The 22,129-nt window shown below is 39.5% G+C and overlaps 1 protein-coding gene across 7 annotated transcripts in view; it reads left to right on the top strand.

Moving 5' to 3' along the window:
* The window catches only part of KLHL31 (kelch like family member 31), a 97,589-nt gene extending 75,793 nt beyond the window's left edge, over positions 1-21,796 (top strand). For 4 of the 7 annotated variants that reach the window (XM_072642482.1, XM_072642481.1, XM_072642478.1 and 1 more), the window contains exons 2-3: positions 10,289-11,492; positions 14,012-21,796. In XM_072642482.1, the coding sequence (XP_072498583.1) occupies positions 10,321-11,492; positions 14,012-14,744 (1,905 nt within the window). In that variant the 5' untranslated portion in view covers positions 10,289-10,320 and the 3' untranslated portion in view covers positions 14,745-21,796. Of the gene's footprint in view, positions 1-4,806; positions 4,954-10,288; positions 11,493-14,011 lie in introns of all 7 variants that reach the window. The other 3 variants (XM_072642479.1, XM_072642480.1, XM_072642483.1) reach the window with 2 other exon arrangements.
* The last annotated feature ends 333 nt before the right edge of the window (positions 21,797-22,129 follow it).

The following is a 22,129-nucleotide window of genomic DNA, read 5'->3' as shown; positions in this document are numbered from 1 at the left end:
AAAATATCCCATTTATTTTTGCACTCTCTTCCTATATCTTTCTTTTTTAATATTCTTTGTTAATTGCTGTTGCTGTTAGGGGTCTAAGCTTAAATACTGGGAGCACACGGCTAGAGCCTTCCTGAGGGCAGAAGAGAATCCTAACCCTATTATGCTTTGGAAAATGGGATTCTGGATATGGATAATCTGACCCTTCAATCAGTTTTATTGACATCTGATGACTACAGTCATTTCCCAGTATGCTAACCCTCTGTCCTACACTGATACCTCCCTCCTAGCAAAGAAAAACACTAACAAAAATGACCACAGCTAACGGTGTAGTCAACATTCCATTCCCATAGTAACCTACCTCTCCAAAGGAAGGAAATGTGGTGAATAAAAAGTTCAAAAGACATAATTTCTAGGTAATTAATCATTTTATTAATTATTGCTAGTGGATAAAATAAAAGAGTCATTTGACTGTCTCTCCTAAACTAAAGACCTCCTCATAGAACCCACTTAATGCTTAAATGACCTTGGAAGAGTAAATGTTCCTGAAGGTGGAAATCAACTCTGACTGGCTAACAAGTAACAAGAGAATGAACATTATAATGAGAGATGAGAGTCTAGGATCTCAGTCTAAAGGACTTATCATGCCACCCCTTTTAGGCTGATCTATACAAAAGGGGGAATTCTCTTCTACCTAGACCTATCTAACTAAAACACAATGGACCAAAATCCCAATTCACCTAAACTAGAATTTCTTTACCTTTTGATCAGATCTGAGTTTTCCCATTTCATCTTCTCATCAGCCCTGCCCTTCAAAGGCCAGCTGGATAGCCTATCAGGGCTGCTTCCTGAATGAGGAAATACTAAGGGGAAAATCCTTAGTTCCAATTCAATAACTGGTTATCAATATAAGAGAGAAATAATCATTTTTCTCAGAAGTATGTGTGGTCTTCACTTCTATGGTTGCAACCAAGAATGGTCATTGAAATTCATCTGAGTTTTCCTGTTTTTTAGTATTGTTTTCACTTACATTATTGCAGTCATCATATAGTTGCTTTCTTCCTTCCTTCCTTCCATAAGGAACTTCAATCTCATAGGTATGCAGAGCTCACTTCCTTCACCCAAGCAGACCAGCAACTTTTCTGTAACCTCTAGTCTGAGAGAGTTGCCTGGGGCTCTGAGAGGTCAAGTGACTGGCCTAGAATCACAGAGTTGGGATGTACAGATGATATGATTTCTTTAATTTAAAAAGGTGCAAAAAGTATAAGGAATCTAGCCTGAGATCAGAGTCCACTGCACTGGGACAACTGTTTTGTACCGCATGCTTTGAGAAGCTTGAGTTCCAGTCAGTCAGTAACTCAAAGAGAAGACCAGCTGGTGCTTAGAAAAAAAAGGTGAGAGGCTGATACGAATGCACATAATCAGTCCCTAAAACCCAATAGCCTCACTGGTGCTAAGTAAGGAAATGCCTCTCTCTCTCATAGACATCCCTTGGGCTGCCCTTCTGTGACTGCTTTTCCCTTTCAAAGCTGCCCTTAGTATTCACTTTAGTCTGATTTCATCTGTAAACCAATGCTCTGGAGTTGTTATTTGTATATATGGAGGGGTTGGGAATGGCAGGGAGAGCAGGGGTATTTTTTCTTTTGAGTCTGTATCCCCTAGGCATGGACTTGTTTAAGGTAACTAGATAATCTGCAAGCTAACTAGCTCTATTTGTCCTATATGGACTGAGGTCTCTGTTTTATTTTTACCATAACGCCTGATCCCTCAGGTAAACAGGGAGTCACCTCTGCTGACATAGGGCACTAGATACCAAACAACAGCAATCGTTTACCCTGGGCCACTGGCAGGCCCTCTAGTTTCCTTGGCTTGCTGCCTGATTGAATTGAGCAAGACCCTGGGATAGGAACAGGGGAAGTACTAAGAAGATGGAGGTGATGGGAGGTGAGAGGAGGGTAAGAGTAGGGGAAAATTGCTGAGGAAAGTAGAGAAGGCTGTAGCAGTCATCCAAGAATTAAAACATGCATCGGGGCTCAATGCAGGAAATTTTGTACTGAGGCAAAAATGGTTATAGGGTAGATGGTGATGACTAGAGAAGAGACCATTTCTCTTTTCCTACAAATACCATAAACAAGTGAAGGGAAATCTACAAGATTTGGAGCTAAAACGGAGCTTAGTGTCTACCCCTCTTATTTTACAGATGAGAGAACTGAGGCTCACTGGGGTTAAGTGACTTGTTCTGGGTCACACGTGTTGTAATGCTAATATCTGGCATTTACATGTCACTTTAAAATCTGTAATGTTCTTTACAAATATTATCTCATTTGATTTTCACAACAATCTTAGGAATTGGGTTGTTATTTTACTTATTATTATCCTTCATTATTCTCCTCATTTTACAGAAGAAGAAACCAAGGCCGATAGAGGTTAGGTAACTCACCTAGGGTCACAGAATATCTGAAGTTGGATTTGAACTCAGGATTCAAGTCTTATCTTGAACCTCTTTATTTGACTTTCTTTAATTACCTTCTTATTTAAAAGATAAGGACATTGAAGCCTAGAATGATTGAATAAAATGACAATGAGTGGAAGAGTGAATTCTGATCCTCTGATTCCAAGTCTGGTTGTTCTCCTCAAATACCCCAGCATAGTTAGTAATAGTAGAGAAAGTAGACTGGACCTCCATGCCACCTATATGAATCCATTCCAGTTATCAGTTGAGGAAACTGTGGTAAAGTGACTTGCCCAGGGTCACTCAGCTAGGAAGTATCTGAAGTCATATTTGAACTCAGGTCTTCCTTTCTCCAGGCCTGGTGTGCTACTCATCAGACCCCTGCAATCTCTGCTTTACGGCTTAACAAACACTTTAACTACCTAAGGCAGGGGTGGGGAACCTGCGGCCTTGAGGCTTGTGGCTCTAGATATTCCTCAGATCCTTGGATTCTGTCAAACCGCCACACTTGAGAACCTACAGGGCCTCACCCCTGATAAAGTTTGTAAAAAACTTTACATTTATTTTCCTCTTTGAGCCTCAAGAGAAAACTAAGGCTCAGCTACCTCAGTGACTCAGTGACCTGCTTGTCCTCACACAGCTAGTTAAGGCCCTATGAGTGTGTGTGAGTGTGTGTGATTGTCCGGGGAGTAAAGGGAGATTGTAAAGGGAGAGGAATAAATGAGGGGCCCCCAAAATATCTCTACATATGACTAGGAAGCCAAGAGGTTGTTACAATTGACTATTCCTGGTTGATCCAGGTAGAAATGGGATGGACTAATTAAAGGGTGTGTCTTAAGATACTGAATCAACTGATGAACTAGTTTACAAGCTCTTATTGCAAGAATTCCATCAGTTTCTCTCTCTAGGATTGATCTTACAGAAAGTTGATACAGACAATTGAATAGGTAATGATAATAGCTAACATTTGAGTAACCCTTCGTGCCAAGCACTTCATTAAGCACTTACATATATCATCTCATTTGATCCTCACAACAACTCTGGAAGGTAGGTGCTATTATTATCCCCATTTTACAAATAGGGAAACTGAGGGAAAGAGAATTTTTTTAATGACTTGCCCAGAGTTACACAGATCAGAAGTATCTGAGAATGGATTTGAACTCAGGTCTTCCTGACGCCAGTCCTGCCACTCTACCCACTTTACTCTCTAGCTAGTGCCCAGATGCTAGGCAGCACACCTAGCCCTAAAACATCTCCCCACAAGCCACTGTGTCAAGAGATTCTTTGTGAGTCACTTATAAATTCATAAATCTGCATTTCAAAAGGGGACTTATCTAAAGGGGTTAATAAAATAACCATCAAATCCTTAGTCTGGATTAGTTTATCAAATTAGCCAGCCAGTCTTCTAGAAGGATGCTGAGAGAAGGAACACAGAGCAGGTTATTTTTAACTGGGGGAAGAGGTGATAGAGGGGTGGGAGTATGGGCTCCCTGCTGAGGAGGGGAGTTTAGAACACAACGTTTCAGCAGAGATTCTTGGCAGTTGTTGTTGTTGTCCTCCTCCTCCTCCTCCTTCTCCTCCTCATCCTTCTCTTTCTCCTTCTCCTTCTCCTTCTTCTCCTTCTTTTCTTCCTCCTCTCCTTCTCCTTCTCCTCCTCCACCTCCTCTCCTCCTCCTCCTTCTTCTCCTTCTCCTCTTCCTCCTCTTCCTCTTCCTCCTCCTCTTTCTCTTTCTCCTTCTTTTCCTTCTCCCTCTTTGTCCTTCAAAGAGGACCAGTAACATCACAAGGCTGACATCTTGCCTTGTTCATGAATTGGATTTAAGTGAAGCAGAGATACCCAAAGTCAGCCTCAATCTCTCCTCTAGAGTCATCAAAGTCCAGTGACAAGACAAAGGTCAAGACAACTGACGATGCCCAGGATGCAGTGGGTGACCTTGGCCTTTCTAAATTAAAGTGTTTCCCAGGTTTCAGTTTGTCTGACTCCACATCTGGCCAATCAAGTGACAGCACAAAGAGTGGATGCTAATGAGGAAAAGAGAGCCCTCTGAGAAGTATAGAAGGGTGCCAAAAACCAACTTTGCCTCTTGCACAATCTTTCCTGGATTGGCTCTTGCTCATCCTCATAAAATCCATCCTCTGCCAGTCCTTTCCCTGAGACCTCATAGTTCCCCCTGTTGTCTGTATCAGTGATTTTTTTTGACCATGTATACCATCAGTTAAAGATTCTTGAGCACTCACTTCATATATTTGATGACTTATAAATCATATATATATACTACTATGCTAATGATTATGTACATTATAAAACACACAAAAATATTCAATTTAAAAGGATAAGCTAAAGATGAAATAATAATTGATCCTAGAATCAATCAAGACCCACTAGAGTTTACTGAGTTGGGGAGTGAAATGGACTTTAAGAAAATCACTTCTGCAGCAACTAGGAAGATGGCTTAGAGTGGGAAGAAACATGAGAAAGAAGAGAGACCAAATAAGGAGCTGCCCCGGTTTAGGTGAGAGGTGATAAAGGCTTGACCTGGGATGGTGCTTGTGTGGGTATAGGGTAGTGGGTGGATGTAAGAGGTATTGTGGAGGTTGAACTGATGAGATTTGGCAATTGATAAGATATTTAGATGACAATCATGAAAACTACGATTTGTGTAGCACTTTTAATATTTGCAAAGAAGAAGATGACGACTACTTAATGGTCTCTAAGGTCTCTTCTATCTCAAAATCTATGATACTGGGAAATACTATTTTCCTTTCAAGCCTTCATGTATCTCCTATAAAGACTTCCCATCCTAAGACCTCTCCCATGTGATGTTTCCCTTATTTTCCCTTTCCTTCATCAGTGTATATCATGAGGTAGCATGGCATGACAGATGGCAGGGCTTGACTGTGAAGTCAGAAAAACCTAGTTTCAAATCCTACCACATTTATGAGCTGTTTGGCCATGAGACATGTAACCTATCTTGACCTCAGTTTCCTCATCTATGTTGTTGTTGAGTCATTTCAGTCATGTCTGACTCTTTGTGACCCTATTGGGGTTTTCTTGACAGAGATACTAGAGGAATTTTTAATTTCCCTCTCCAGCTCATTTTGCAGATGAGGAAACTGAGGTAAGCAGGGTAAAGTGACTTGCCCAGGGTCATACAGCTTACAAGTGTCTGAGGCTGAATTTGAACTCAAGCCTTCCTAACTCCAGGCCTGGTGTTCTAGGCACTGCACCACCTAGCTGCCCTCCTCATCTACAAAATGGGATTAATAGCAGTATTTATTCCTCAGGGAAATGTGAGGATCTAAGGATAGAAATGTGACTTGTGCTGTACAAACCTTAAAGCACCATGTAAGCCATCTTATATTCTCTTAGCTTACAATTAGGATGAATATATTTTCTAAAACATCAATCAGACAAAGGGTCATCCTTTTACAAAGCCTTGGAGATATCCTGACAAATCAAGGATTTAGGATTACAAACTTTTACTATTTTCAAATGACTGCTTAAAATTAGACAACATCTCTTAAAGGTAGTGAAAAGAACACTGGACTTTGAGTTAGGAAAGTCTTTGCTTTGAATATCATACCCCCAGCACTTACCAGTGTCATGGGGCAAGTTGCTTTTAGCAATCTGAGCTTCAGTTTTCTTAGCTACAAAATGGGGATACTATTACCTATAATGGAAGCAGCTAGGTGACTCAGTGGATAGTGGGCTAGGCCTGGAGTCAGAGAGGCCTGAGCTCAAATCCAGGCTCAGACACTCAGTACCTGTGTGACCCTGGGCAAGTCATTTTACCCTTTTTGCTCATATTTCCTCATCTGTCAAATGAGCTGGAGAAGGAAATGGCAAACCACTCCAGTATCTTTGACAAGAAAACCCTATATGGGTCATGAAGAGTCAGAAACAACTGAGCAACATCTACATTAAGATTTACAAAGTGTTTTATAAGTCATCTGATCCTCACAACAACCCTGCACAGCAGATGCTATTAACATTCCCTATTATACGATTTAGGAAACTGAAGCTGAGAGAGGTTAGTGGGATGCCAAAGGTCAGATTGCCAAGTAAGTGTCTGAGGGAGGATTTGAACTCAGGTCTTCCTAACTCCTAGTCTAGTATTCTATCCCCTGTATCACCTAGCTGCCTCCAAGTAGGTTTTGTTATAGTAGAATATAGCTGGAATTAATTTTTAAAGCAGATTTTCTATTATTGTTATTTGAAAAATATTTAGGTTAACTTATCAACACATTCTCACATTGAATATTAAGTGCAATGAAATTCTGCTGCAGTCTTTCCCAATAGAGGATAAAACTGATTTTTAAATTAAAATGTTCATTATTCCTGACTAAGATTTGTAGTCACCTCTGTAGTCATAGGCAAGTTGGGAAGAGGGGTGGGTTATAAAGGAAAGCATGACCTGTCTTCTTACCCTCCACTAAATTGAATACTCCCCTTTGGAGTAAGGCCCTAGCCTCAGGTCCCATTCCCTTCCCCTCTCCATCTCTACTTTGGAGACCACTAGTTTTTAATAATAATAGCAAAGTACCTCACCAAGCCTGGTGGCTCATGCCTGCTGCTGGAGACACTGTGGCTAGTCAATTGGTTGAGCTTGGGGGTTGTGAGTTACAGTAGGGTTTATAGTCCATCCTGTGTCTGAACTAAGTCCAGGACCAATATGATGAAGTCCTGGGAGCAGAGGGCCACTAGACACCTAAAAAAGGGTGAGGGTGGGCAGTGAATTGGCACAGGTCGTAAACTGAGCAAATCAAAACTTCCCTGATCATCAGTAGTGGGATCAGGCTGGTGAAGGGGCAATACATTTTCAAGACTGGGTGAGATTAGGAGACCTAGTCTCAAAAAATAATAATAACAATTTTTTAAAAACCTCAATGCATACTCTGAAAATGAGAGAGATCCAATCGCATTATAGTGGTTTTATGGTTAAATTGAGAGGAGTTGGAATTGCCCTATCTATTATTACAATTGCTCAGTAACGCTCATTTTTTTAAGTATCAAAGGATCATGTATATTAGAGTTAGACCTTAGAGAGCATCTGGTTTAATGATTTCATTTTCCACATACAGAAACTGAAGACCAGAGAGGGAGAGTGTTGTAGAAAAGGAATTCTGACTCCAAAGTCAATGACTTTTCTATCCTCAAAATTCAAATTTCTTTAGAAACATCCTGGATATAATGTCCAGCAGAGTGCACCAGAGATGTGTGGCTCTAGGCTGTTTAACATTTTTATCAATATTTTGGTTGGAGGCAGAATGGAGGGAGTATCAAATGTGCAGAAAATACAAAGCTTGAAGGAAGCAGCTGGTACAGGGAGCCAACACAATGGATGCCAAAGCCAGGAACAGGAATGGAAAAGCATTTGACCAGCTAGACCGCTGGGCTAAATCTAATTAAATGAAATTCAATAAGGGATAAATTTCTTACACTAGGGTTCAAAAAATAGACTCGGCAAATAGAAGATGGTGGAGCCATGGTAAAATATTAATTTATATGAAAATTATCTGGGACTTTAGTAGATCGTAAGCTCAAAATGAGTCAATATAAATACTACCCAAAAAGTTACTATGAGCTTGGACTCCATTGAGATGAATAGCTCCCAGAAATGAGGCAGTGGCTGTATGCTGATCCAGTCAGACCACATCTGTACTGTTGTGTTCAATTCTAGGGGTCACGGGCAAAGGACATTTATAAATTGGAGAGCATCCAAAGGACAGCAACCAAAATTGGAAAGAGTCTTAATTTTTGCCATATGAAGATTAGCTGAAAGAAATGGGAGTCTTTAACCTAAAGAAGAAAAAGAATTCAAGAACTATGTTCACTTATTTGAAGGGCTGCCATGTTAATAATTAATCTTGCTCTGTCTGATACCAGGGACCAGAGATAGGAACAATCCATGAGAAGTTAAAAAGAGACAAATTTAGGCTCAATAACAGAAAAAAAAAATCTTAAATGATTAGAGATGCCACAAAGTGGAAGGGGCTACCTTGAGGCAGTGGGTTCCCCCTTATCCTAGCTCTTCACTCAGGAGCTGGATCTACCATTTATTGGATGTGTTGTAATGGGGCTTACTTTGGGGGCAAGGGTGGAGCTGCATAGTCATCTGAAATCTGTGATTCTGTAATTCAAAAGGGCAGCGAGATGGTGCAGTGGGTAGAATGCTAGAACTGGAGTCAGGAAATCCTGAATTCAAAACCAGCCTCAGATACTTCTAAACGGTGGGACTTTGGGGAAGTCACTGAGCCTCTGTTTGCCTCAGTTTCCTCATCTGTAAAAACGGGAATAATAATAGTACCTCCCTCCCAAGGTAAAGCACTTAGCATAACGCCTGGTAAGTACTATGTAAACATTAGCTGTTATTGTGATTATAGAATTTTATTACTAAGAGATCACAGCAATTATCTGTCTCCCTGCAGCCAACGCACCCTGTCGAGGCCAAAAGCAGCGACCCTGAGAGATGGCCTTCATTAGTCTACTAGTCACACACGTATACACACGTACACACAAACACACACACACTGTCACACACACACATACACACACTCACACACATACACACATACTCACAAACACACTCACACACACATATACACACACACTCACACACACACACTCACACACACACACATATACACACACATTCACATACACCACACACCCACTGCTCTTTTTCTGTGACTGCTGCCAGGTATCTTGCCAGCAGATCAGAACAGTCAGTAGTTCTAACTGAAGTAGAATATAATTTAATTATATGCTTAAATTCATTTGATCCACCCACAGGCATGCAGCCCAGGCCCTCTTCTCAACTATACCTAGTTTCATGATCCATGGATAGTTTACTATTAAAATTCGTAGCTTTGAACCCCCACTGATATATCTCTCTATCCTTCCTCAAGTCAGATAATATCTAAATTCAAAGCAAAAACACTTAATTGAAAGAGAATGGCATGGTATTAATAAAGAATTTGGTATTAAATGGTCTCTGCAACCATTCCCAAATGACTGCCAAGACAATGCTTTTACCAGTAACAGACACAGTTACTGGAAGAGTTGGGACTAAAAGTAGGCCATAATTGGAGTGGGGAAACTAGAGCTTTGACCTAGGGCACTGAAACTTAAATTGCTCTGAAATTTAGAATGCACTAATTACACTTATTCTCCATCAGCAGCACAGTTGTAGGAAACTATTTAACTCCAGATCATCCCTTATGTCTCCCTAATGCAGTTAGGTTAGCTCTTGGAAAGGTATTAAAAGAATCTTTTGCAACAGAGGTAGTGATAATGCTATTTTCTTGGCACAGCAACTAGAAAGCATTATCTTCTCTCGGTATTACAGTCACTTCTATTGTCTGTGCTAATGCAGGTACGGTCTTTCCTCTGTCTCTTGTATTCCTAATAACCATTTCTTTTAGAAGACTCCAATATACTTTTAAACTGTGAACACCAGTATCTACCCAATCTGAGTCTATGCTGGGTGATGTTGCCATGTTTTAGAATCTATGTACAGGTTTCTTAAAGGTGTACTTCAAAGAAAAGTTCCTCCAATAAGAAGGGAGTCTCTCAGCTCCATGCTTTAAGGAAACATGGGGTTTGTATATAAATATACCTTCCTACCTCTTCCTAGTCAATACAAAACTTATAGTTCCTGCAAATCATCCTAGGTACCCAGGCACATCTGTAAACTTAAACCACAAATACTCATAAATTGGCATATAGCATAGTAAAAAATGGAGGGAGGAACCTTGCTATTTCATTATCTCAAAGTGAAAGTCTTTATTATGGACCTGAATGCATGCATTTTATTGTATTTGTGTTTTGTTCGCTTGTTTATTTAGCAAGCTCTTGCTTGTGACGTCCTGTTGCAGTCATGGCGCCCAAAAAGAAGACTGTTAAAAAGAACAAGGGAGAGGTCAACGAGATGACGATAATTGTGGAAGATAGCCCACTCAGCAAACTGAATGCTTTAAACAGTTTCCTAGAAGGAGGCAATGGATTGAATTGTATCTCATCAGAAGTGACCGATGCCTCATATGGACCCAACCTCTTGGAAGGATTAAGCAAAATGAGACAGGAGAACTTCCTTTGTGACTTAGTCATTGGCACCAAAACCAAATCCTTCAATGTTCACAAGTCAGTGATGGCCTCCTGTAGTGACTATTTTTACAACATATTAAAGAAGGACCCTGCCACTCAAAGAGTAGATCTCAACGATGTGTCACCACTTGGCCTGGCTACTGTGATTGCTTATGCCTATACTGGAAAGCTGACTCTTTCTTTGTACACAATAGGGAGCATCATTTCTGCTGCTGCCTACCTCCAGATCCACACCCTTGTGAAGATGTGCAGTGACTTTCTAATACGAGAAATCAGTGTTGAGAATTGTATGTATGTCGCTAACATAGCAGAAACCTATAATCTAAAAACCACGAAAGCAGCCGCCCAGAAATTTATCCGGGACAATTTCATCGAGTTTTCAGAAACTGACCAGTTCTTAAAACTTACTTTTGAGCAGATCAATGAACTCCTGGTGGATGACGACTTGCAACTGCCTTCTGAAGTAGTTGCGTTCCAGATAGCAACAAAATGGTTAGAATTCGACCAAAAGAGAGTGAAGTATGCTGCTGATCTCTTGAGCAATATTCGCTTTGGTACCATCTCTGCTCAAGATCTAGTCAACTATGTTCAGTCTGTACCCAGAATGATGCAAGATGCAGATTGTCACAAGCTTCTTGTGGATGCCATGAATTATCACCTCCTTCCCTACCACCAAAACACATTGCAGTCTAGGCGTACAAGAATCCGAGGCGGCTTTCGAGTTTTAGTCACTGTTGGAGGACGGCCTGCCCTCACTGAAAAGTCTCTTAGTAGAGATATCTTGTATAGGGACCCTGAGAATGGATGGAGCAAGTTGACTGAAATGCCTGCCAAGAGTTTTAATCAATGTGTGACTGTGATGGATGGATTTCTGTATGTGGCTGGTGGGGAAGACCAGAACGACGCGAGGAACCAAGCTAAGCATGCAGTCAGTAATTTCTGCAGGTAAATGATCTCTCTTTTTGAACTGAAAAGGTTAATATTGTAGAAAAATAGACTTTACATAGCAGTATGCTAGCCATGCCTGGGTTACCTCAGTCCATGGAATCAGAGAATGAAAGAAATTGGTCCAGGGCTAATAGAACAGGTAGGTTCTGTTGGGAAAGTCAGAGACGAATACTTTCACTAATACGTTATCATTAATGTATCATTAATTTAATATAATTGTTGTTGTTTTAAGTGACAACCTCTCACTCCATCAGATACATCACTGATGCATCCAACATCTAGTAAAATGCCTAGCACACAGTAGGTGTTTACTAAATGCTTGTTGAATGTTGATTCATAACAAGGAAAAGAGATGGACTAACTGACATTCAAGTTGATTTCTAATATTTATATGAAAAGATAAATAAATTGTAGCAAAACTATATGGGGGAGCACAGATGCTTTTAGAGGCCTCCACTTATTTCACAAATGTCACTGTAGTTACATGGTTACTGAGAGAGCAAAGACAATGTCTTTTCATCATCCTTTCATTTAAATCCTATGTACAGCAAATCATGTGTAAACAGTAGTAGCTTTGTAAAATCAATAGGAATCATTGAAAGAAAAGTAAAGCAAGAGAGGAAGAAAGGGTTTCCACAAATGTCTGCCCTGTTCAATATAGGAAACAAGTTCAAGAGTGTTTCACATAGGGAATGAACATACCTACCTGGGGACAGCTGGTGTTTGCTGGAAGCGTTTATAACCTGACTCCTTGCCGTTGGAGATTGTTGGTGACCACCCCAATGGAGGTTCTTCCAAAGCCAAATACAGATTGTATCAAATAGGTAAAGGGAGAGAATAGGCAGTAACTTTAGGCCCAGAATATCAGTGTGGTTCTAAGGCAATAGGAATCCCCAGGTCCTAACTGTACTGTGCAAGTTTGTGTGGCTTCCCAGAGGTTCAACCAACATGATGTTCTCCTAGGGGTCCCATTGGTTTTGTAGGACTGGGGTTGAGGGACACCATCGGGGAGGGAGAAGGTGTGGTGAGGGACAGCGCCAATATCATCTCCTTGAACTACTGGAGGCAATGAGTTACTCTTCAGGCCTAGTTTTTACACAAGAATTATCTTTCCTGATCTGTTCTCCTTCCTATATGGTAGGTAGCAACTACAAAAGAAGAAACCATTCTCTTTGAAAAAAATCTTTTTGTTCTTTCTCTGTATTTCTTATTTTAATGAACATTTGTACTTTGTCTATAGGACTTTATAATGAGATTGTATGGAGAGAAGGTGAATGTTAGGAAGTGAATAAGTAATTTCTATTACATCTACACTAATTTTGTGCCAGCCAGTTCTACAGAGGTGTCTCAAAAAAGGGAGTTTTGGTGTCTCACACTATTATCTTTTTCTGATGCATATTATTCAATAGTTACATATATATTTGCCCCTCAGAATCATTGGTTAAATGACTAGAAAAGATATCTTAAAATAAAAATGAACATACTAATGAACACAAGAAGTAACATTTAATTCTCTCTTTTTAAGGTTTAAGGCAGCAAAATCAAACTAACTGAAAGACCAGGGCAGTGTAAGGGGCATAGGAAAGATGTGAAATCCTAAAAGGGAAAAATGATACACCCCAAACAACAGTCTTTCCTCTTGATGGAAGATAGGGGTGTGTGTGTTGATAATTAGCTATGGATGAGTGGATGTTTGTGGGGACACAAGATTAAGAGTGAAGGTGGGAGATTTGTCTCCCTTCTTTCCACTACCCATAAATATCCAATATCATCCCAAAACCTCACAAACATCCCTCTCCTGAGTAGTCTGAATTTTCAGACACTGCAAGTGAAGGTGAACCAGCCATCTACTTTTATTGGAGCTCTTTTCCCAGGTGTCTGTGGACCAGAGGAGGGCAGGGTTCCATTGGTAATCAATGAGGAAAGAGATCTGCTGAGTAAAACCCCTAAGTCCGGGGTTGTATAACCCAAAAATGCCTGTCTTGTACTTAGTCATTGATGGAATGGATAAAGCACTGAATCAGTAGTAAAAGGTTGTTGTTAAGACCGTTTTTAATTGTGTCTGACTCTTTGTGACCCCATTTGGGATTTTCTTTGCAAAGATACTGGAGTGGTTTGCTGTTTCCTTCAGCTAGCAGAGGGTCTTGGGTTCAAATCCCTGTTCTACAACTTACTACATTTGTGACTTCAGGAAAGTGAACTTCTCAGGCTTCACTTTCTTCATTTATAAAATGGAGAGGATTGAATTACATTATCTCTAAGGTACCTTGCTGCTCTAAATTCTATGAATTTTTTGTAGTTGTTAAGTTTTACTCTCTTTGCTTGTTGGTTATTTTCTGACGTCACAATTTCTGCTTAACGGTGTGGGAGGAAGGAAAGAAGTCTTACTCAATGAACTCTTTCCCTAGTCTCTTTTCCATGGATATTATCATGCTTAGTTCAGAAAAGTTCAAAAATTAGCTTAAATTCCTCAGGAACAACAGAGAAGTGTAACAGGACATCTTTAACATTTTCAGATATGATCCCCGTTTCAACACTTGGATACACCTGGCAAACATGAATCAGAAACGCACCCATTTCAGCCTCAACGTTTTCAACGGGCTCCTCTTTGCAATAGGCGGCCGCAACTCCGAAGGCTGCCTGTCTTCCATTGAATGCTACGTGCCTTCCACCAACCAGTGGCAGATGAAGAAGTCGTTGGAGGTGGCAAGGTGTTGCCACGCTAGTGCTGTGGTCGATGGCAAGATCCTAGTGACTGGAGGCTACATCAATAGCGCCTATTCCCGTTCAGTGTGTATGTATGACCCTGCTAATGATGACTGGTACGATAAGTCTATCCTTAGCACTCCACGAGGCTGGCACTGCGCCATCTCTCTCAGCGAGAGGGTCTATGTCATGGGGGGAAGCCAGGTAGGGCCCAGAGGGGAAAGGGTGGACGTGATCCCAGTCGAGTGCTACAATCCTTATACCAGTCAGTGGAGCTATGTCGCTCCTCTTCAGACGGGAGTCAGTACAGCGGGGGCTTCGACACTCAATGGGAGGATTTACTTGGTGGGAGGATGGAACGAAATAGAAAAGAAATACAAGAAATGCATTCAGTGCTTCAATCCCGACCTTAATGAATGGATTGAGGACGACGAGTTGCCAGAAGCAACTGTGGGAGTATCGTGCTGTACTATTTCTATGCCCAACAATATGGCCCGGGAATCTAGGGCTAGCTCAGTGTCCTCTGTACCAGTCAGTATTTAAATGTAGCGAGAAGGAAGAGAAAAAATACATTTGTAAAGTTATGTAATTAACCCTTTGGCCACTTTGTAAAAAAAAAAAAAATAACCACAATGGACAATGTATAAACTTCCCCTACCATGACTGCATTTTAAGCTATAATAGTGAGTCAAGTTGGAGGCAGAGGCAGAGCAGTGGTTAAGTCAGGCCAGTGGGTTCACAACCCAGCTTTGCCACTTACCTGCCTGTATGACCTTGGGCGAGTCATTGAATTCACCTGAGATCTGAGTCTCAGTTTCCTAAGATGAAGAGGAAGGGAATGAGCACCTACAATGTGCCAGGCATTGCGCTATGCGTTTTTTAAAAAATCATCTTATTTGAAATTCAATTCAATTCAATAAACATCAATTAATCACATACTATGTGCCAGGAGCTGTGATATGCGCTTTACAAACGTCATCTCATTCGAGATACAGTTCTATTCTATTAAAATATATATATATTATATATATATATATATATATACACATATATATATGAGCACCTGCTATGTGCTAGACACTGCTAAATTCTGGGAATTCAAAAAGATGCAAAGACATTCCCTTCCCTCTTACGATTCAATGCATAATAACGACATGTAACTTCCATGCCATGATATTTTAAAATCTCGAAAGTCACTTAATCTACGGTAGTGACTCGCCTCGGGACAGCATTCACAATTAGAATTTGAACAAAAAACTAGCGCTTCAGCCAAAGCAGTAAAGTGGCAGCAGTTCCCAAAATGGCCACCGGGTGGCGGATATGTCTTGATTTGTTGCTTTTTTCTGGAACTGTGAATTTTCCAATTCATTTCTGACTTTACATTAAAGTTTAAGAATAATTCTGCTCACATATAGTTGCATAGAATTGGTCCAGTTCTAAAATATTTTAAAATGCTTCGTTTATGCGTATTTTACATTATCACTCAATACTTTGTTGCACATTAGATAGAAAACAAATGCTTATAACCACAGAATTCCCATGGAAGCAAGGAATTCATTTCTGCTCAAAAGTTACTCTGGGATTTTTTTCCCTTCATTTTAAGCAATTTCAGTTGTGCATATGGTATTTATAAGTTCATTCTTTTTTGGAAAATTGATGTGCCCCCTTACCTCCCCTCCCATCATCCTCTTTCCAGCTCTCTAGTTTTGGAAAGACTTGAGGCAACTTGGTCATCATTTAAGAGTGTCATTTTATTTTCCTAGTTAGTGCTAAGTAATGGGTATCCTGAGGTGGTCTACATGTAAAAAACTTGCAAACACGAGTTGGCTCCATTACCCATCCCTCAGAATGAGGTCTGAAAGGAAAAGAACAAGGATCCTTAATTGAGACTAACCCAGACAAAATCATAGATAAGTTTTGATTTTGATATTCCTGGATTTGCCAGTTCTTTTCTCCTTCTGGGTAGCCTATGGCATCACTTTGTCCTTCCTAATTCAGGCAAGTATAATCTCTTCTCAACTATCAAAACCTGCTCTCAGGAAAAGAATCTAACATGGGCCAGTTATGCCTCAGTATGAATTTGTCAAAGAAACAAGGTTGCATAGTGGTTAGAGAGCCAGACTTAGACCCAGAAAAGCCTGGATTCAAGTTTCACCTCTGAAATATAAAAGGTATGTCAGTACGGGGAAGCCAATGAAATTCTCAGTGTTCTAGTCCACTCTCCAAGTCTTAAGTTCTAGAGAAGGTACTGACTTGAATTGGTAGAAATATTCCTTATCATCGAGTTCCCTATACCAATGACATGACAAATCCAGTCCTCATCCCCAGGATTTGGACTGCACAACACCTCTATTTATAGAACAAGAGATTTTTCTATTTATTCACAAGACAAAATTTGGCAAGTGAGTCATAAATGCTGAGCCTAAACCTCTTACTATGAAGGCAGTCTCTCTAGTTATTTTTAGGCAAATTGACCACTCATAATCCTGGATGATAATTATAGATGATAGTGTCTATAATCTGAAACATTAGAGTGCATCTCTGATCCAAATAAGACTAGACTGAAGTTCTGTCCAGTATAATTATTCCCTAGTCTTCTCAGGGAATGGTAAGTGACTAATTTTCCATAAAGGCCCCATGAAGAATCCTATGATTCTTTTTGAATTCTGCCCATTAAAGACAGGCCAAAGCTTCTGTACTCCCAGAACAAGGTTTAAAAAGCATGTCTACTATGTTACTGTCCACTGGAATGCCAAGGCTTCACAACTCATATAACTTGACTTACCACTTATAGATCTTTACCACAGGATTTTTTAGCATTATAGATATGTTATTTATAAATGTAGCCAGTTGATACACATTTTCGTATTGGTCAGGTTGGAATGTGCTCAGAATTCTGTTTTCATTATTTGGAAAGAAAGTGTTCTCATCAATTATGAGATGTACGTAATAAAAAAAAAAACAAGAGATATCTGAAGGGTTAAAAAATGTGAGATATGAAAAAATTATAATTGTGTTTTCATTCATCCCTTGGTCCATCTTGTATTGGATTATTGCTGGAAATTGTGACATTTTTGGTGTTTTCTTAAAAATTTCATTGAACTGGGAAAGCAGATTTATACTTTGCATTTTCATGGGTCAATTTTATAATGTTGTCCCTTGATGGCATTCTAGTCTCTCAGCATTTAATTATAACGCCTGAAGAGGGGTCAGTGGTTTTAAAAATATGTCTAAATTCAGAAAGGATGTCACCAACTAAGCATACTTGGCTCTTGTTCTCCCTTCCTATATAGCAGCCCTGGGAAACCTCTCCAAACATAATTCCCCTTGACTTCAAAGAGAGCCCTGCTCCCTTGGCAACTTGGCTGCCAGGGCTGAGTTATAAAACAACACAAGAGTCAAGCCTGTTGAGGAAGTTCAGTATCTAAAATGCTTTAAAATCACAGATGGCTCCCCCTATATCAACATCTCTTCTTAGCAGTAATGGCAACAGTGGAGGAAATGGGGATTTTATGAAGTTAGCACAATGGTCGGCATGCTGCAGAATCTGACACAATGGGACATTAAAATAATGACATTCCACATCTGTGGTTCCTGAGCAGCAGTTTATAAATGGTCAGTGAAGAGAACTGTGGGTACATGAATTCTCATAGAAGACAGAACACGCTTCAGGAAATCATTATTTGTGTAAAGATATCTAGCATTTACATAGTGTTTTAAAGTGCTTTCTACATGTTTTTCATTTGATCCCCCCAGCAACGTTAAGGTAAGTGTTATTGTTATTTCCACGGTATAGATGAGGAAGCTATGGCTCACAGAGGTTAAAAGGACTTGCTCAGGGTCACAAGAAAAAGTAAATGTCTGGGGAAGAATTTGAACTCGGGTCTTCCAGTGAACTATACACTGTGCCTCCTTGGATCACAGTTAAAGAAGAGTAAAATACTTCCCACATGCAGAAATAGTGTGGTACAGAGGAAGGAACACAAGCTCCAGTGTCAGAAGACTTTCCTTTAGGTAAGACTGTTAACCTATGTGGGACTCAGCTTACTCCTCTATAAAATGACAGGATTGGACTAGATGGCTTCCTTCCAGTTCTAGACTTGAGATTCTAACCCTCAGTCACTCAAAAACAAAGTCAAGTGCAAGTCATGTCATCATTTTTCTGATAGCATGGTCTTCTTCAGCAATGAAGGACAAACACACACACAGACTTGAGATTCTCTGAATTAGGGGTAGATAGTGAATATGGGATTTCATTGGTATAGGAAGCTCCCCCAGAAGGAAATTTCCTCTACCATTGTAAGTTGGTCCCTTTCCTGCAACTTCTAGTCATAGAGAATTGTCTGGAGAACTGAGGGGATATGTGACTTACCCAGTGCCACGTAGCCAGAATGTTTCAGAGGTGTCATTTGTACCCAAGTATTCCTGGCTTCGAGGCCAGCTCTCTATCCACTACAGTATAATGCCTCACAATCTTACAAATTAGACTGGAAAATATGTCTTCCCTATCTTTATGTGCATCCTTTGCTGAAGAAATCATTTCAAAGCATTGCAAGATGCCTAGCTGTATAGACTTAAGTTCACTTCGTGGAAGGAAACATCACTGATGATCATTTTTTGGTAGTTACATAATGACAGACCATCGCTGTATGTGAATAAGGACAAAGCAACCAAACAAAACAAAATGAAAATTCAATCTAAGGACCTCTAGGCATTGCCACCAACCTGGTCACTGCACCCTTGGGAATACTGTGTCTTGTCATCTGCCCTGCTGCTAAACTTTGCCCAATGTGTTGTTTTCCTCCATCAGAATGGGAACTCCTTGAGAACAAGGGCTGTCTAGCTTTTTCTATTTGTACCCCTTAGAACTTAACTCAGTGCGTGGCATACAGTGAATATTTGATCAATGCTTTTTCAATCATTCAGTCAATCAAGTGGGTCATTAAGCATCCCAAAGCTCTATCTGCAGGTTTCTTACCTAGACTCTATCTCCGTAAATAGCCCCTTCAAAAGATCTTAGAAGGGAAGAAACTGAAATCAATAATATGGTGGTTCTTAAGAGAGCCCTATCAAGTTCATCCTAATCCATCCTAATTGACCTCTATCTCCTAAGTCAACAAGCATTCATTAAGCCCCTACTATATGCCAGGACACTGTACTAGCTTCTAGAGATAAAAATACCCTATCTCCACTCTAATTTCCACTCCCATCCTTCTTGTCAGCTAATGCCTGATTGAACAAGTGGTTGGAATTTATTGACAAATGTTCAGGATCACCCCTTGAATAAAAAGCATAACTAGAACTACAGTGATCCCCCCAAACACTAACTCACTCAGAGCTCAAGGAAGTTGAACCATAAGTATTTTCCTTGAAAAATATTGGTGATGTTTATTTAGCATCACAAACAAGTACTTCACTCAGATATTTTTGGTCAGTTTCCCATATATACAGCCCATAGATTTCATTTTTCCAATATGTTGTTTCAACACAATCTATGATGGTTTTTGTGAGGAGACTATATTGTCTATCCTAGAATTTCTGCTGGATCCAATGACAGGTATTTAGTAAAACCTGAGTGTACTGCTGACAGATTCAAAGGTGATAACATTCTTGTTAAGTTAGAAAAAGCTGCTAAATGTGGGCATGCTAGAGGATTCCCTAGTTCATGCCAACAGGGACAGATCCCATTGACTTGTAAGGATCCTTGCATGCAAAAGAGTTTCATGGGCTTGTAATAAAAGAAGAGGCATGTCTTGTAAAGTTGCCTGTGTCTTAGAAGGGGATAAGGAGAGATGGTGAAAGTGGAGTTCTTTCACCTGTAAATGTGTGATAATGGATTAGTTTGTGGGAAAGAACTGGTAGTTGGTTTCTGTGGTGAAAATTGAGATACATTTGAGTTAGATAAGCCATATTAAAGTACTAATCTCCCAGTTTACAAATTGCCAGTATGAAGACTGAGAAAGCATCCATAGCTGCACTTTGCTGTTTCCCAGTGTATCATTATCCTGTATCTTGCTTCAACAAGTAGCTTGCTGAAATCAAGACAATTATGAACTGGAATGCTGTAACAACTGACTTAATTCACTCAAAGCAAGCAGGAAATTGCGTAAATTGAACGTTCGGATTTTGAAAGCTATAACACAGAACACCTTAGGAGGAAGCAGGTTAGCATTTGCCATTGCTTCTTTCTGACCTGTTTTTTGCAAGATATGCAGAGATATAGATCAAAAAAGGTATGTGTTTTATTTATTAGGTGATAAGTGAAAAAAAAAACTACGCAGTTTTGGGACAATGTTCTTCAGGATGATTTGAGAAGTTCTCTTTGAAGGTTCTTTTATTTTCTTTTTAAAAATTTCCCAACTGAAAATTGCTTCATTTTCGTTATGACTTAACCCTTCATTCAGTTATGTTGTCAGATGTTAAGGGGCCAACCAGTCAAGGACTTCTTTTCACTCTTCCTCATGAAAAATACTTGCTTATATCTTAGGAAAACTGGCAGTTCATGTTAGAAAGGCCATTTAAGTAAGTACATAGAAAGCATTATTATTTGACTTACTAAGGATAAAATTCAAGCTCTCCTTTCTCTAACTGGGTGGGAAATGGAAGAGAGAAGCTACTGTCCTGAAGCATAGAAAATTACCAGAATTAAGGAACTAATGGATTCCATACATTGATAGTAATACGATTTAATATCTAGGAACTTTCCTTGGGCTAACTGGATTCCATAAAAATTTATTAAGCAACCAAACTATGGGGATGTAAGTAAGTGAGATGCCAGAAGGAGGGAGGATATTGAAGGTTAGGTGTGTGAAAAGATAAAGCTAAATCCTTACCCTCAAGGATCTTACAATCTAATAAGGAGATGAGATGGGTACATGTCATTAACCAAATAGAACAGAATGTGCACAAGGTGATGATACATGGGATTCCAAGAGAAAGAGAAAAATTTGGTGCTGAGCCATTTTTTTTAAGAAGTGGAAGGTGTTGGCCAAAGTCATTGAATGTAGTGTTTCTGTTTTGTTTTGTTTTGTTTTTTCCTCTACTGTGTTAAAGAATGGTTGTGAGTTGTGATATGATCAGTGATTTCAGAGTCATTTCATTTTAGGTTCTGATTAGAAAGTGGTAGAATGTGACAAGCTGATTGAGGTTATAAAAAGTAAGGCATGATAGTAAAAGTTGTGTGAATTAATTCTAGCAAACACATTTGTAAATATGAGTGTAAATAAATTAGTCCCTAGAAATGTGCAAACACAAACAGATCAATTCTTTACTTTCTGTACTGGACAATTATTTCTTTAAAACCCAGAAAAGTGCCTAGATGGAAGAAACTGAAGCAATTTCAACTGTATGTATTTATTTTTTTCTAGCTATAACTAAATTAATTCATGTAACTTCCTCTTTGAATCTGCCTAGGCTTAGAGGAATAAAGTCTCTGCTAGATTAATAAAGTTTACCAAACTCCAGGATAATTACGAATGACCTTCCAAAATGTTACATGGTTATGCATGAAATAAAATTAACTTATTGGTAAATTTTCACAAAAATGTCTATTTTTATATGACTGGTACTACATAATAAAAACTTATGCAGTGGTATGTAGCTTCTTTGTTATCCTTAAGGGTATTTTCAATAAGAATCAAATTAAATATATGAGGATCATTCTGATTCTATTTATTTATTTGGTAATGAGGGATTTTGTTTCCAGTATCATTGAAAATGAAGTACAAAAAGCCCACAAAACTTCAGGAATAGTTGAAACATTGCAATAGAAGCTGTAAAAGTCTGGTAAATAGTATATAAAGTTTGAAAAAATAAGTAAGTTTCTGAGTGGGTGAGCTTGTCATTCAAACTCAGTGCCCCAGATAGCTCTCTGAAAATAAAAATCACAGGCCAGATGCACATCAAGATTGGTAATAGATCTTCAACCA

This window comes from Notamacropus eugenii, chromosome 2, assembly GCF_028372415.1.
Source record: "Notamacropus eugenii isolate mMacEug1 chromosome 2, mMacEug1.pri_v2, whole genome shotgun sequence".
Classification (NCBI taxonomy): Eukaryota; Metazoa; Chordata; class Mammalia; order Diprotodontia; family Macropodidae; genus Notamacropus; species Notamacropus eugenii.
This window is presented reverse-complemented; position numbering and strand designations above follow the sequence as displayed.